Genomic DNA, 14,396 nt, shown 5'->3' with positions numbered 1-14,396 from the left:
CACCTGGGATGTTTGTTAACTTTGAGAATCCGCTGCTGTATACTATTATTCTGCTTATACAATCGCAAAATAGTACACATATTCAACATAATGCAGGAGTTTCCTGGACAGTGCCAGAGAGTAGAAAATCATATTACTTAAGAAGAGGAAACAGAACGCTTGGCATTTGTATTGCACAAGAAGACAAGTATAAATGCTAGATAAACGGGAAGAAGGAAAGACAGAGTAACAGTGCAAGCATAAAATACTGAGCAACATTACAACCCACAGAGTGCCATGAAGCTAAAATATCTCTTATCAGCTGCATTTGTTTTCCTACTCAACTGTCAAGTAGGTAAGTAACTGGTAGAGTGCAGAGATGAGACTAAAATTGCTGCCGTCTATTCTCTGCCAGTAATGTATGTACATGTCATGGTGTAGTAGTGTGTGAGGAGACTGGCACTGCTGCTGTCTGTACTGTACCTGTGCTGTGTATACATGTCATGGTATAGTAGTGTGTGAGGAGGAGACTGGCACTGCTGCTGTCTGTACTGTACCTGTGTATACATGTCATGGTGTAGTAGTGTGTGAGGAGGAGACTGGCACTGCTGCTGTCTGTACTGTACCTGTGCTGTGTATACATGTCATGGTGTAGTAGTGTGTGAGGAGGAGACTGGCACTGCTGCTGTCTGTACTGTACCTGTGTATACATGTCATGGTGTAGTAGTGTGTGAGGAGGAGACTGGCACTGCTGCTGTCTGTACTGTACCTGTGCTGTGTATACATGTCATGGTGTAGTAGTGTGTGAGGAGACTGGCACTGCTGCTGTCTGTACTGTACCTCTGCTGTGTATACATGTCATGGTGTAGTAGTGTGTGAGGAGACTGGCACTGCTGCTGTGTGTACTGTACCTGTGCTGTGTATACATGTCATGGTGTAGTAGTGTGTGAGGAGGAGACTGGCACTGCTGCTGTCTGTACTGTACCAGTGCTGTGTATACATGTCATGGTGTAGTAGTGTGTGAGGAGACTGGCACTGCTGCTGTCTGTACTGTACCTCTGCTGTGTATACATGTCATGGTGTAGTAGTGTGTGAGGAGACTGGCACTGCTGCTGTGTGTACTGTACCTGTGCTGTGTATACATGTCATGGTGTAGTAGTGTGTGAGGAGACTGGCACTGCTGCTGTCTGTACTGTACCTGTGCTGTGTATACATGTCATGGTGTAGTAGTGTGTGAGGAGACTGGCACTGCTGCTGTATGTACTGTACCTCTGCTGTGTATACATGTCATGGTGTAGTAGTGTGTGAGGAGGAGACTGGCACTGCTGCTGTCTGTACTGTACCTCTGCTGTGTATACATGTCATGGTGTAGTAGTGTGTGAGGAGACTGGCACTGCTGCTGTGTGTACTGTACCTGTGCTGTGTATACATGTCATGGTGTAGTAGTGTGTGAGGAGACTGGCACTGCTGCTGTGTGTACTGTACCTGTGCTGTGTATACATGTCATGGTGTAGTAGTGTGTGAGGAGACTGGCACTGCTGCTGTCTGTACTGTACCTCTGCTGTGTATACATGTCATGGTGTAGTAGTGTGTGAGGAGACTGGCACTGCTGCTGTCTGTACTGTACCTCTGCTGTGTATACATGTCATGGTGTAGTAGTGTGTGAGGAGGAGACTGGCACTGCTGCTGTCTGTACTGTACCTCTGCTGTGTATACATGTCATGGTGTAGTAGTGTGTGAGGAGACTGGCACTGCTGCTGTCTGTACTGTACCTCTGCTGTGTATACATGTCATGGTGTAGTAGTGTGTGAGGAGACTGGCACTGCTGCTGTCTGTACTGTACCTCTGCTGTGTATACATGTCATGGTGTAGTAGTGTGTGAGGAGGAGACTGGCACTGCTGCTGTCTGTACTGTACCTCTGCTGTGTATACATGTCATGGTGTAGTAGTGTGTGAGGAGACTGGCACTGCTGCTGTGTGTACTGTACCTGTGCTGTGTATACATGTCATGGTGTAGTAGCGTGTGAGGAAGAGACTGGCACTGCTGCTGTCTGTACTGTACCTGTGCTGTGTATACATGTCATGGTGTAGTAGTGTGTGAGGAGGAGACTGGCACTGCTGCTGTCTGTCTGTACTGTACCTGTGCTGTGTATACAACATGTTATGGTGTAGTATTGTGTGAGGATGAGACTGGCACTGCGGCTGTCTGTACTGTACCTATGCTGTGTATACATGTCATGGTGTAGCAGTGTGTGAGGAGGAGACTGGCACTGCTGCTCTCTGTACTATACCCAGGGGCTGGCTGGCTGGCAACTTTTAGCCTGGGGGGCAAATGCATGCAGGCGGCGCTGGCAGAGGAGTAGCGTGTAGCCAGGGTGTCCGAAGAATATGCGTGCTACGGCACCCACCCCCCCTCAAGTGTTCCAGGGAGGAGGCGGGTCCATATGGGATTAATGTAAGGTAAAAATAAAGATTAGGGCAGCTCCCTGTCGTAGTGCCCATATGCAGTGCCCCCGTGTGCCACAGGAGAGAACACCCTTATGCAGGCCTCCAGTAGTGCCCCCAGTAGTAGTCCCCCCCCTTGTAGTGCCCCAGTAGTAGGACCCCCCCTTTGTAGTGCCCCCAGTAGTAGTAGTCCCCCACCCCCCTTGTAGTGCCCCCAGTAGTAGTAGTAGTAGTCCCCTTATAGTGCCCCCAGTAGTAGTAGTCCCCAGTAGTAGTAGTCCCCTCCCCTTGTAGTGCCCCCAGTAGTATTAGTCCCCCACCCCCTTGTAGTGTCCCCAGTAGTAGTAGTCCCCAGTAGTAGTAGTCCCCTCCCCCTTGTAGTGCCCCCAGTAGCAGTAGTCCCCCACCCCCCTTGTAATGCCCCCAGTAGTAGTAGTAGTAGTCCCCTTATAGTGCCCCCAGTAGTTGTAGTCCCCAGTAGTAGTAGTTCCCTCCCCCTTGTAGTGCCCCCAGTAGTAGTAGTCCCCCACCCCCCTTGTAATGCCCCCAGTAGTAGTAGTAGTAGTCCCCTTATAGTGCCCCCAGTAGTTGTAGTCCCCAGTAGTAGTAGTTCCCTCCCCCTTGTAGTGCCCCCAGTAGTAGTAGTCCCCCACCCCCCTTGTAATGCCCCCAGTAGTAGTAGTCCCCCCCTTTGTAGTGCCCCCAGTAGTGCCAGACCCCCCCCCCAGTAGACACACATAATATAAAAAACAAAATAAAAAAAACACTTACCTGAATCCCCACTCCCGCCACCGCCATCTGCTCCTCCATCTGTCCTCCCGGGCAGGGACGCTCTGCATTATGGGAGAGACATCATATGACATCATGACGTCTCTCCCATTGCCCACTGCGGGAGCCGGAAGATGGAGCGGCTCCCACAGTGGGCGCAGCAGCAGCTAATGAGAGTCTGACAGACTCTCATTGTCGGCTGCTTACAACAAACACACAGCTGCCGGAGCCAGCGGCTGTGTGTTTGTCAATGTAGCGCTGACCGAACTCCGTCTGGTCAGCGCTACACACGGGGTGCAGTCTGTGTCACAGTGACACAGACTGCACCGGCCCGCGGACCGCATGACGCTGCGGCCCGGGGGGCACATGGCACCCTGCCCCCCGGCCCAGCCCGCCACTGACTGTACCTGTGCTGTGTATACATGTCATGGTGTAGTAGTGTGTGAGGAGACTGGCACTGCTGCTGTCTGTACTGTACCTGTGCTGTGTATACATGTCATGGTGTAGTAGTGTGTGAGGAGGAGACTGGCACTGCTGCTGTGTGTACTGTACCTGTGCTGTGTATACATGGCATGGTGTAGTAGTAGTGTGAGGAGGAGACTGGCACTGCTGCTGTCTGTACTGTACCTGTGCTGTGTATACATGTCATGGTGTAGTAGTGTGTGAGGAGGAGACTGGCACTGCTGCTGTCTGTACTGTACCTCTGCTGTGTATACATGTCATGGTGTAGTAGTGTGTGAGGAGACTGGCACTGCTGCTGTGTGTACTGTACCTGTGCTGTGTATACATGTCATGGTGTAGTAGTGTGTGAGGAGGAGACTGGCACTGCTGCTGTGTGTACTGTACCTGTGCTGTGTATACATGTCATGGTGTAGTAGTGTGTGAGGAGGAGACTGGCACTGCTGCTGTGTGTACTGTACCTGTGATGTGTATACATGTCATGGTGTAGTAGTGTGTGAGGGAGAGACTGGTGCTGCTGCTGCTGTCTGTACTGTACCTGTGCTGTGTATACATGTTATATTGTCACTTCACTTTTATTATTTCAGTTGTAGATCAGTCCAACTTGCTGGTCCTTTAAGATTAAAAAAAAATCAAATCTCTGCTTGATAGGAGAAAGTGCGATTTTATTTGCAGAGACCTATCCATCTCTGTATTCTACATTGCACAGCACAGTCACTGGTTGGACGGAACTAAGTTTTGGTACTTTATAAGGGGTATTACTGTGTGGCATGTGTTATAAGGGGCATTACTGTGTATGGAATATTGAATTGTAAGGGGCATTACTGGGTGTGGCATAATGTCTTATAAAGGGCATTATTATGTGTGGCATAGTGTATTATAAGGGGTATTACCGTGCGTGGCATAATGTCTTATAAGGGGCACTACTACTGTGTGGCATAACGTGAATGAGGGCACTACTACTGTGTGGCATACTATGAATTGGAGACCCTACTGTTTGTCCTACTATGAATTGGGGACCCTGCTGTGCACCATGCTTTGAATTGGGAGACCTGCTGTGTAGTATAGGTGGGCAGTGATATCATTGCAGGCTCCAGCATTAGGCCTGCTGTCACTGTGTGAATCCGGGCTCAGTGTTGCACTCTGCAGCCCCCCTCACACGAGTGCAGGTGTGACTGTCAAATCCGCTGCCCGGGTGAGTAGGAGGAGTGTGCGGCTACTTCCTATGTGTGGCTGAGCAGATAATACATTAGTGTAGTAGTAAATGTGAGATTAATTCTGTATATTATTATTTTCCAACCAAATGTTTGATTCCTGTGTTCTCTTGTGTATATTTACTATGTGAGGTCACACTGGGCACACATTATTCTGTGGTTTGGGTGTTTATGGTTCTTTTTCTGTTGTATGAGTGATGGAAAGTGGGGGCTTGCCATGAGACCATGCTCCCCACAGTACCCTGTTCTGGTATGCCACCCTCGGTGATCACTGATGCCCTAACAAAATCTAGATTAAACACTACACAGGGCACCAAAATGTGTAGTTAAGCCTGGGGCGTCTTTAGAGAGAAGGGGGTCTATGTGCATCCCCCGTCATGGGTCCCCTCCTCTCACCCCGGCGTGGCTGGCCGGTCACCGCAGAATCAGTCGACTCTGGGCAGTAGAGTGTGTCCAGTGTCTACTGCGCATGTGCAGATTGCCGAGGAGATGGTGTGGCCGCCATTTTTTTCTGGCAATTTCCTCACAGTGCATGTGCAAAATGCCGGAAAAATGGCCTTGGCGGGCATTTTCAGACGTTTTGATCAGCACTGAGAAACCCGACATGGGACCGTCCTCAGTGAGGAAAGTTTTAGATAATATGGGTGCAGGGTGTGTGGTGTGGGCCCCCCCTGGGGGATGTGTCAGGATGCCGGTGGTCAAAATGCCGTCCACCAGAATCCCGTCACTGAAAGCCCAGCATGGGAATAAAGATTGGCATCTAAATACTGATGCCTATCATTAGCCCCATGCCGAAATCCTGACGCCTCCAGAATGTAGGTAAGCCAGGCATCGCAAACTGTTAGCCGAAGGGGGGAGGGTTAGGTTTAGGCATCCCCGGGGGGAGCTTAGGGTTAGGCACCCCCCTGGGATTTTTAGGTTTAGTCTAAGGGAAGGGGGAGTTAGGGTGAGGCACCACCGGGGGGAGGTTAGGGTTAGGCAACCCCCGGGAGGGTTAGGATTAGGGTGCGGGTAGGTGAGATTAGAGTTAGGCACCACAGGGGGGGACTTAGGGTAAGCCACCACCCCCGGAGTCTTAGGGTTAGCCACCCCAAGGGAGGGTTACGGTTGGGTTTAAATATACTTACCAGCCGGCGTCAAGATTTTGATCTGTCGTGCTTCCAGGGTCGGGATTTGAACCGGCGGCTTATAAGCCATCGTTATTTCATACCCAACCCCCCCTGGACCCATGTGCACTGCATACCTTACACCCACAATAAATATGCCCCTAAGTGCAAGCTTTACCTAACAGAACCAACCAATAACAAATTGTTTGACTATTGAATCCTTCTGCAGAGTGAGCTATGTTGTGTGTATTTTAATACAGAGAATGATGTACACTTGTATGTTTTTTTAATATTAATTATATTTGTAAAAGCATAGACTAAGAAGTGGGAGGAGTCAGGAATAGTAAGGGGAGGAGTCTATGCCAGGAGTCAGATGCTGACGCAAGGTGGGCTTGTATGCTTTAAATGCCAGGGTCTATTTTTAGTCCCAGTCTGGCCCTGCATGTCATGGTGTAGTAGTGTGAGGAGGAGACTGGCACTGCTGCTGTCTGTACTGTACCTGTGCTGTGTATACATGTCATGGTGTAGTAGTGTGTGAGGGGGAGACTGGCACTGCTGCTGTGTGTACTGTACCTGTGCTGTGTATACATGTCATGGTGTAGTAGTGTGTGAGGATGAGACTGGCACTGCTGCTGTGTGTACTGTACCTGTGCTGTGTATACATGTCATGGTGTAGTAGTGTGTGAGGATGAGACTGGCACTGCTGCTGTATGTACTGTACCTGCGCTGTGTATACATGTCATGGTGTAGTAGTGTGTGAGGAGGAGACTGGCACTGCTGCTGTCTGTACTGTACCTGTGCTGTGTATACATGTCATGGTGTAGTAGTGTGTGAGGATGAGACTGGCACTGCTGCTGTATGTACTGTACCTGCGCTGTGTATACATGTCATGGTGTAGTAGTGTGTGAGGAGGAGACTGGCACTGCTGCTGTCTGTACTGTACCTGCGCTGTGTATACATGTCATGGTGTAGTAGTGTGTGAGGAGGAGACTGGCACTGCTGCTGTATGTACTGTACCTGCGCTGTGTATACATGTCATGGTGTAGTAGTGTGTGAGGAGGAGACTGGCACTGCTGCTGTCTGTACTGTACCTGCGCTGTGTATACATGTCATGGTGTAGTAGTGTGTGAGGATGAGACTGGCACTGCTGCTGTATGTACTGTACCTGCGCTGTGTATGCATGTCATGGTGTAGTAGTGTGTGAGGATGAGACTGGCACTGCTGCTGTATGTACTGTACCTGCGCTGTGTATGCATGTCATGGTGTAGTAGTGTGTGAGGAGGAGACTGGCACTGCTGCTGTATGTACTGTACCTGCGCTGTGTATACATGTCATGGTGTAGTAGTGTGTGAGGAGGAGACTGGCACTGCTGCTGTCTGTACTGTACCTGCGCTGTGTATACATGTCATGGTGTAGTAGTGTGTGAGGATGAGACTGGCACTGCTGCTGTCTGTACTGTACCTGCGCTGTGTATGCATGTCATGGTGTAGTAGTGTGTGAGGATGAGACTGGCACTGCTGCTGTATGTACTGTACCTGCGCTGTGTATGCATGTCATGGTGTAGTAGTGTGTGAGGAGGAGACTGGCACTGCTGCTGTATGTACTGTACCTGCGCTGTGTATACATGTCATGGTGTAGTAGTGTGTGAGGAGGAGACTGGCACTGCTGCTGTATGTACTGTACCTGTGCTGTGTATACATGTCATGGTGTAGTAGTGTGTGAGGAGGAGACTGGCACTGCTGCTGTCTGTACTGTACCTGTGCTGTGTATACATGTCATGGTGTAGTAGTGTGTGAGGAGGAGACTGGCACTGCTGCTGTATGTACTGTACCTGCGCTGTGTATACATGTCATGGTGTAGTAGTGTGTGAGGAGGAGACTGGCACTGCTGCTGTATGTACTGTACCTGCGCTGTGTATACATGTCATGGTGTAGTAGTGTGTGAGGAGGAGACTGGCACTGCTGCTGTCTGTACTGTACCTGCGCTGTGTATACATGTCATGGTGTAGTAGTGTGTGAGGATGAGACTGGCACTGCTGCTGTGTGTACTGTACCTGTGCTGTGTATACATGTCATGGTGTAGTAGTGTGTGAGGATGAGACTGGCACTGCTGCTGTGTGTACTGTACCTGTGCTGTGTATACATGTCATGGTGAAGTAGTGTGTGAGTATGAGACTGGCACTGCTGCTGTCTGTACTGTACCTGTGCTGTGTATACATGTCATGGTGTAGTAGTGTGTGAGGGGGAGACTGGCACTGCTGCTGTGTGTACTGTACCTGTGCTGTGTATACATGTCATGGTGTAGTAGTGTGAGGAGGAGACTGGCACTGCTGCTGTGTGTACTGTACCTGTGTTGTGTATACATGTCATGGTATAGTAGTGTGTGAGGAGGAGACTGGCACTGCTGCTGTCTGTACTGTACCTGTGCTGTGTATACATGTCATGGTGTAGTAGTGTGTGAGGAGGAGACTGGCACTGCTGCTGTGTGTACTGTACCTGTGTTGTGTATACATGTCATGGTATAGTAGTGTGTGAGGAGGAGACTGGCACTGCTGCTGTTTGTACTGTACCTGTGCTGTGTATACATGTCATGGTGAAGTAGTGTGTGAGGAGACTGGCACTGCTGTTGTCTGTACTGTACCTGTGCTGTTTATACATGTCATGGTGTAGTAGTGTGAGGAGGAGACTGGCACTGCTGCTGTCTGTACTGTACCTGTGCTGTGTATACATGTCATGGTGTAGTAGTGTGTGAGGGGGAGACTGGCACTGCTGCTGTCTGTACTGTACCTGTGCTGTGTATACATGTCATGGTGTAGTAGTGTGTGAGGAGACTGGCACTGCTGCTGTCTGTACTGTACCTGTGCTGTGTATACATGTCATGGTGTAGTAGTGTGTGAGGGGGAGACTGGCACTGCTGCTGTCTGTACTGTACCTGTGCTGTGTATACATGTCATGGTGTAGTAGTGTGTGAGGATGAGACTGGCACTGCTGCTGTATGTACTGTACCTGCGCTGTGTATACATGTCATGGTGTAGTAGTGTGTGAGGAGGAGACTGGCACTGCTGCTGTCTGTACTGTACCTGTGCTGTGTATACATGTCATGGTGTAGTAGTGTGTGAGGATGAGACTGGCACTGCTGCTGTATGTACTGTACCTGCGCTGTGTATGCATGTCATGGTGTAGTAGTGTGTGAGGATGAGACTGGCACTGCTGCTGTATGTACTGTACCTGCGCTGTGTATGCATGTCATGGTGTAGTAGTGTGTGAGGAGGAGACTGGCACTGCTGCTGTATGTACTGTACCTGCGCTGTGTATACATGTCATGGTGTAGTAGTGTGTGAGGAGGAGACTGGCACTGCTGCTGTCTGTACTGTACCTGCGCTGTGTATACATGTCATGGTGTAGTAGTGTGTGAGGATGAGACTGGCACTGCTGCTGTCTGTACTGTACCTGCGCTGTGTATACATGTCATGGTGTAGTAGTGTGTGAGGAGGAGACTGGCACTGCTGCTGTATGTACTGTACCTGCGCTGTGTATGCATGTCATGGTGTAGTAGTGTGTGAGGAGGAGACTGGCACTGCTGCTGTATGTACTGTACCTGCGCTGTGTATACATGTCATGGTGTAGTAGTGTGTGAGGAGGAGACTGGCACTGCTGCTGTATGTACTGTACCTGCGCTGTGTATACATGTCATGGTGTAGTAGTGTGTGAGGAGGAGACTGGCACTGCTGCTGTCTGTACTGTACCTGTGCTGTGTATACATGTCATGGTGTAGTAGTGTGTGAGGATGAGACTGGCACTGCTGCTGTATGTACTGTACCTGCGCTGTGTATACATGTCATGGTGTAGTAGTGTGTGAGGAGGAGACTGGCACTGCTGCTGTATGTACTGTAACTGCGCTGTGTATACATGTCATGGTGTAGTAGTGTGTGAGGAGGAGACTGGCACTGCTGCTGTCTGTACTGTACCTGTGCTGTGTATACATGTCATGGTGTAGTAGTGTGTGAGGATGAGACTGGCACTGCTGCTGTGTGTACTGTACCTGTGCTGTGTATACATGTCATGGTGTAGTAGTGTGTGAGGATGAGACTGGCACTGCTGCTGTGTGTACTGTACCTGTGCTGTGTATACATGTCATGGTGAAGTAGTGTGTGAGGATGAGACTGGCACTGCTGCTGTCTGTACTGTACCTGTGCTGTGTATACATGTCATGGTGTAGTAGTGTGTGAGGGGGAGACTGGCACTGCTGCTGTGTGTACTGTACCTGTGCTGTGTATACATGTCATGGTGTAGTAGTGTGAGGAGGAGACTGGCACTGCTGCTGTGTGTACTGTACCTGTGTTGTGTATACATGTCATGGTATAGTAGTGTGTGAGGAGGAGACTGGCACTGCTGCTGTCTGTACTGTACCTGTGCTGTGTATACATGTCATGGTGTAGTAGTGTGTGAGGAGGAGACTGGCACTGCTGCTGTGTGTACTGTACCTGTGTTGTGTATACATGTCATGGTATAGTAGTGTGTGAGGAGGAGACTGGCACTGCTGCTGTTTGTACTGTACCTGTGCTGTGTATACATGTCATGGTGAAGTAGTGTGTGAGGAGACTGGCACTGCTGTTGTCTGTACTGTACCTGTGCTGTTTATACATGTCATGGTGTAGTAGTGTGTGAGGAGGAGACTGGCACTGCTGCTGTGTGTACTGTATGTGTGCTGTATATACATGTCATGGTGTAGTAGTGTGTGAGGAGACTGGCACTGCTGCTGTGTGTACTGTACCTGTGTTGTGTATACATGTTATGGTGTAGTAGTGTGTGAGGAGGAGACTGGCACTACTGCTGTGTTTACTGTACCTGGGCTGTGTATACATCATACTTGACTACTCCCGATTTGGTCGGGAGCCTCCCGATAATTGGGTGCCGCTCCCGACCTCCCGGGAAAGCAGGCAAGTCTCCCAGCAGCAGTCGACCCCTCCTGCCCCCGACCGCAATTACAAGAAAATCCTCGGCAGCGGGGGGCCTGTAACGTAATTCACGCCGAATCTTGTCATTTTGGCCCCGCCCCCTGCTTCACACTGCCTGTAATATCGGCAGTGTGTGGCAGGGGCGGGGCCAAAATGATGCGATCATGTGGCTCCGCCCCTGTCCCCATTTGCTGGCCACACCCCCCCCAGGTAAAGCCGATCTGGCTGCTCCCTCCCGGAAGGGGAAGCCAGATAGTCGGCAAGTATGGTATACATGTCATGGTGTAGTAGTGTGAGTGGAGGAGACTGGCACTGCTGCTGTCTGTACTGTACCTGTGCTGTGTATACATGTCATGGTGTAGTAGTGTGTGAGGAGGAGACTGGTACTGCTGCTGTCTGTACTGTACCTGTGCTGTGTATATATGTCATGGTGTAGTAGTGTGTGAGGGGGAGACTGGCACTGCTGCTGTCTGTACTGTACCTGTGCTGTGTATACATGTCATGGTGTAGTAGTGTGTTAGGAGGAGACTGGCACTGCTGCTGTCTGTACTGTACCTGTGCTGTGTATACATGTCATGGTGTAGTAGTGTGAGTGGAGGAGACTGGCACTGCTGCTGTCTGTACTGTACCTGTGCTGTGTATATATGTCATGTTGTAGTAGTGTGTGAGGGGGAGACTGGCACTGCTGCTGTCTGTACTGTACCTGTGTTGTGTATACATGTCATCGTGTAGTAGTGTGTGAGGAAGAGACTGGCACTGCTGCTGTCTGTACTGTACCTGTGTTGTGTATACATGTCATCGTGTAGTAGTGTGTGAGGATGAGACTGGCACTGCTGCTGTCTGTACTGTACCTGTGCTGTGTATACATGTCATGGTGTAGTAGTGTGTGAGGAGACTGGCACTGCTGCTGTCTGTACTGTACCTGTGCTGTGTATACATGTCATGGTGTAGTAGTGTGTTAGGAGGAGACTGGCACTGCTGCTGTCTGTACTGTACCTGTGTTGTGTATACATGTCATGGTGTAGTAGTGTGTGAGGGGGAGACTGGCACTGCTGCTGTCTGTACTGTACCTGTGCTGTGTATACATGTCATGGTGTACTAGTGTGTGAGGAGGAGACTGGCACTGCTGCTGTGTGTACTGTACCTGTGCTGTGTATACATGTCATGGTGTAGTAGTGTGTGAGGAGGAGACTGGCACTGCTGCTGTCTGTACTGTACCTGTGCTGTGTATACATGTCATGGTATAGTAGTGTGTGAGGAGACTGGCACTGCGGTATGCAGTCAGGAAGCCGGCGGACCTAATCCAGACAGCCGGTTTCCCGACTGCTTAATCCCAGCGAGGGTTAAATGACAGGCTTCTATATCTAGACGCCTGTCATTTTACCGACGCCGGTAGACTGGCGCCTGGCATCCCGATCGAAAGAATGCCGGGCGCCGCAGCGGACAGCCGCAGGGGGGGGAGGGTTAGGTTTAGGGCTCCCGGGGGGGACAGGGTTAGGCACCCCCCCTGGAGGTTAGGGTTAGGCTAGGGGAAGGGGGGGTTAAGGTTAGGCACCCTTGGGGGGTACTTAGGGTTAGGCACCCCCCGGGGGACTTAGGTTTAAGCAGCGGGGAAGGGGGGGTTAGGTTTAGGCACTTAGACGGGGGATTAGGGTTAGGCACTGGGGGGAAGGTTAGGGGATAGAATTAGGTTAGTATATACTTACCTTGGACGATCAGGATTTCCTCCTCTGCCGGGATGCCGCTGTCGGGATTCCAACCGCCGGGCAGGGGTCCAGCGTTAAATGATACCAATTCCGGCACTGCTGCTGTGTGTACTGTACCTGTGCTGTGTATACATGTCATGGTGTAGTAGTGTGTGAGGATGAGACTGGCACTGCTGCTGTCTGTACTGTACCTGTGTTGTGTATACATGTCATGGTGTAGTAGTGTGTGAGGATGAGACTGGCACTGCTGCTGTCTGTACTGTACCTGTGCTGTGTATACATGTCATGGTGTAGTAGTGTGTGAGGAGGAGACTGGCACTGCTGCTGTCTGTACTGTACCTGTGCTGTGTATACATGTCATGGTGTAGTAGTGTGTGAGGAGGAGACTGGCACTGCTGCTGTGTGTACTGTACCTGTGTTGTATATACATGTCATGGTGTAGTAGTGTGTGAGGGGGAGACTGGCACTGCTGCTGTCTGTACTGTACCTGTGCTGTGTATACATGTCATGGTGTAGTAGTGTGTGAGGAGGAGACTGGCACTGCTGTTGTCTGTACTGTACCTGTGCTATGTATACATGTCATGGTGTAGTAGTGTGTGAGGAGGAGACTGGCACTGCTGCTGTGTGTACTGTACCTGTGTTGTATATACATGTCATGGTGTAGTAGTGTGTGAGGGGGAGAATGGCACTGCTGCTGTCTGTACTGTACCTGTGCTGTGAATACATGTCATGGTGTAGTAGTGTGTGAGGAGGAGACTGGCACTGCTGTTGTCTGTACTGTACCTGTGCTATGTATACATGTCATGGTGTAGTAGTGTGTGAGGAGGAGACTGGCACTGCTGCTGTCTGTACTGTACCTGTGTTGTGTATACATGTTATGGTGTAGTAGTGTGTGAGGAGGAGACTGGCACTGCTGCTGTCTGTACTGTACCTGTGTTGTGTATACATGTCATGGTGTAGTAGTGTGTGAGGAGGAGACTGGCACTGCTGCTGTGTTTACTGTACCTGGGCTGTGTATACATCATACTTGACTTCTCCCGATTTGGTCGGGAGCCTCCCGATAATTGGGTGCCGCTCCCGACCTCCCGGGAAAGCAGGCAAGTCTCCCAGCAGCAGTCGACCCCTCCTGCCCCCGACCGCAATTACAAGAAAATCCTCGGCAGCGGGGGGCCTGTAACGTGATTCACGCCGAATCTCGTCATTTTGGCCCTGCCCCCTGCTTCACACTGCCTGTAATATCGGCAGTGTGTGGCAGGGGCGGGGCCAAAATGATGCGATCATGTGGCCCCGCCCCTGTCCCCGTTTGCTGGCCACACACCCCCCCAGGTAAAGCCGATCTGGCTGCTCCCTCCCGGAAGGGGAAGCCAGATAGTCAGCAAGTATGGTATACATGTCATGGTGTAGTAGTGTGAGTGGAGGAGACTGGCACTGCTGCTGTCTGTACTGTACCTGTGCTGTGTATACATGTCATGGTGTAGTAGTGTGAGTGGAGGAGACTGGCACTGCTGCTGTCTGTACTGTACCTGTGTATATATGTCATGGTGTAGTAGTGTGTGAGGAGGAGACTGGCACTGCTGCTGTCTGTACTGTACCTGTGCTGTGTATACATGTCATGGTGTAGTAGTGTGTGAGGATGAGACTGGCACTGCTGCTGTCTGTACTGTACCTGTGCTGTGTATACATGTCATGGTGTAGTAGTGTGTTAGGAGGAGACTGGCACTGCTGCTGTGTGTACTGTAGCTGTGTTGTGTATACATGTCAT

At 50.5% G+C, this 14,396-nt stretch overlaps 1 protein-coding gene across 1 annotated transcript in view; it reads left to right on the top strand.

Moving 5' to 3' along the window:
• Nucleotides 1-232: 232 nt before the first annotated feature.
• Nucleotides 233-14,396, top strand: part of LOC148513675 (uncharacterized) — a 49,124-nt gene continuing 34,960 nt past the window's right edge. Inside the window, exon 1 of the mRNA XM_088481553.1 lies at nt 233-334. Coding sequence (XP_088337679.1) covers nt 277-334 — 58 coding nt within the window. The 5' untranslated portion in view covers nt 233-276. The remainder of the gene's footprint in view (nt 335-14,396) is intronic.

This window comes from Taudactylus pleione, unplaced genomic scaffold (assembly GCF_031769625.1).
Source record: "Taudactylus pleione unplaced genomic scaffold, aTauple2 ptg000274l, whole genome shotgun sequence".
Lineage (NCBI taxonomy): Eukaryota > Metazoa > Chordata > Amphibia > Anura > Myobatrachidae > Taudactylus > Taudactylus pleione.
Note: the sequence above shows the minus strand (reverse complement) of the source record. Positions and strands in the feature narration are given on the sequence as shown.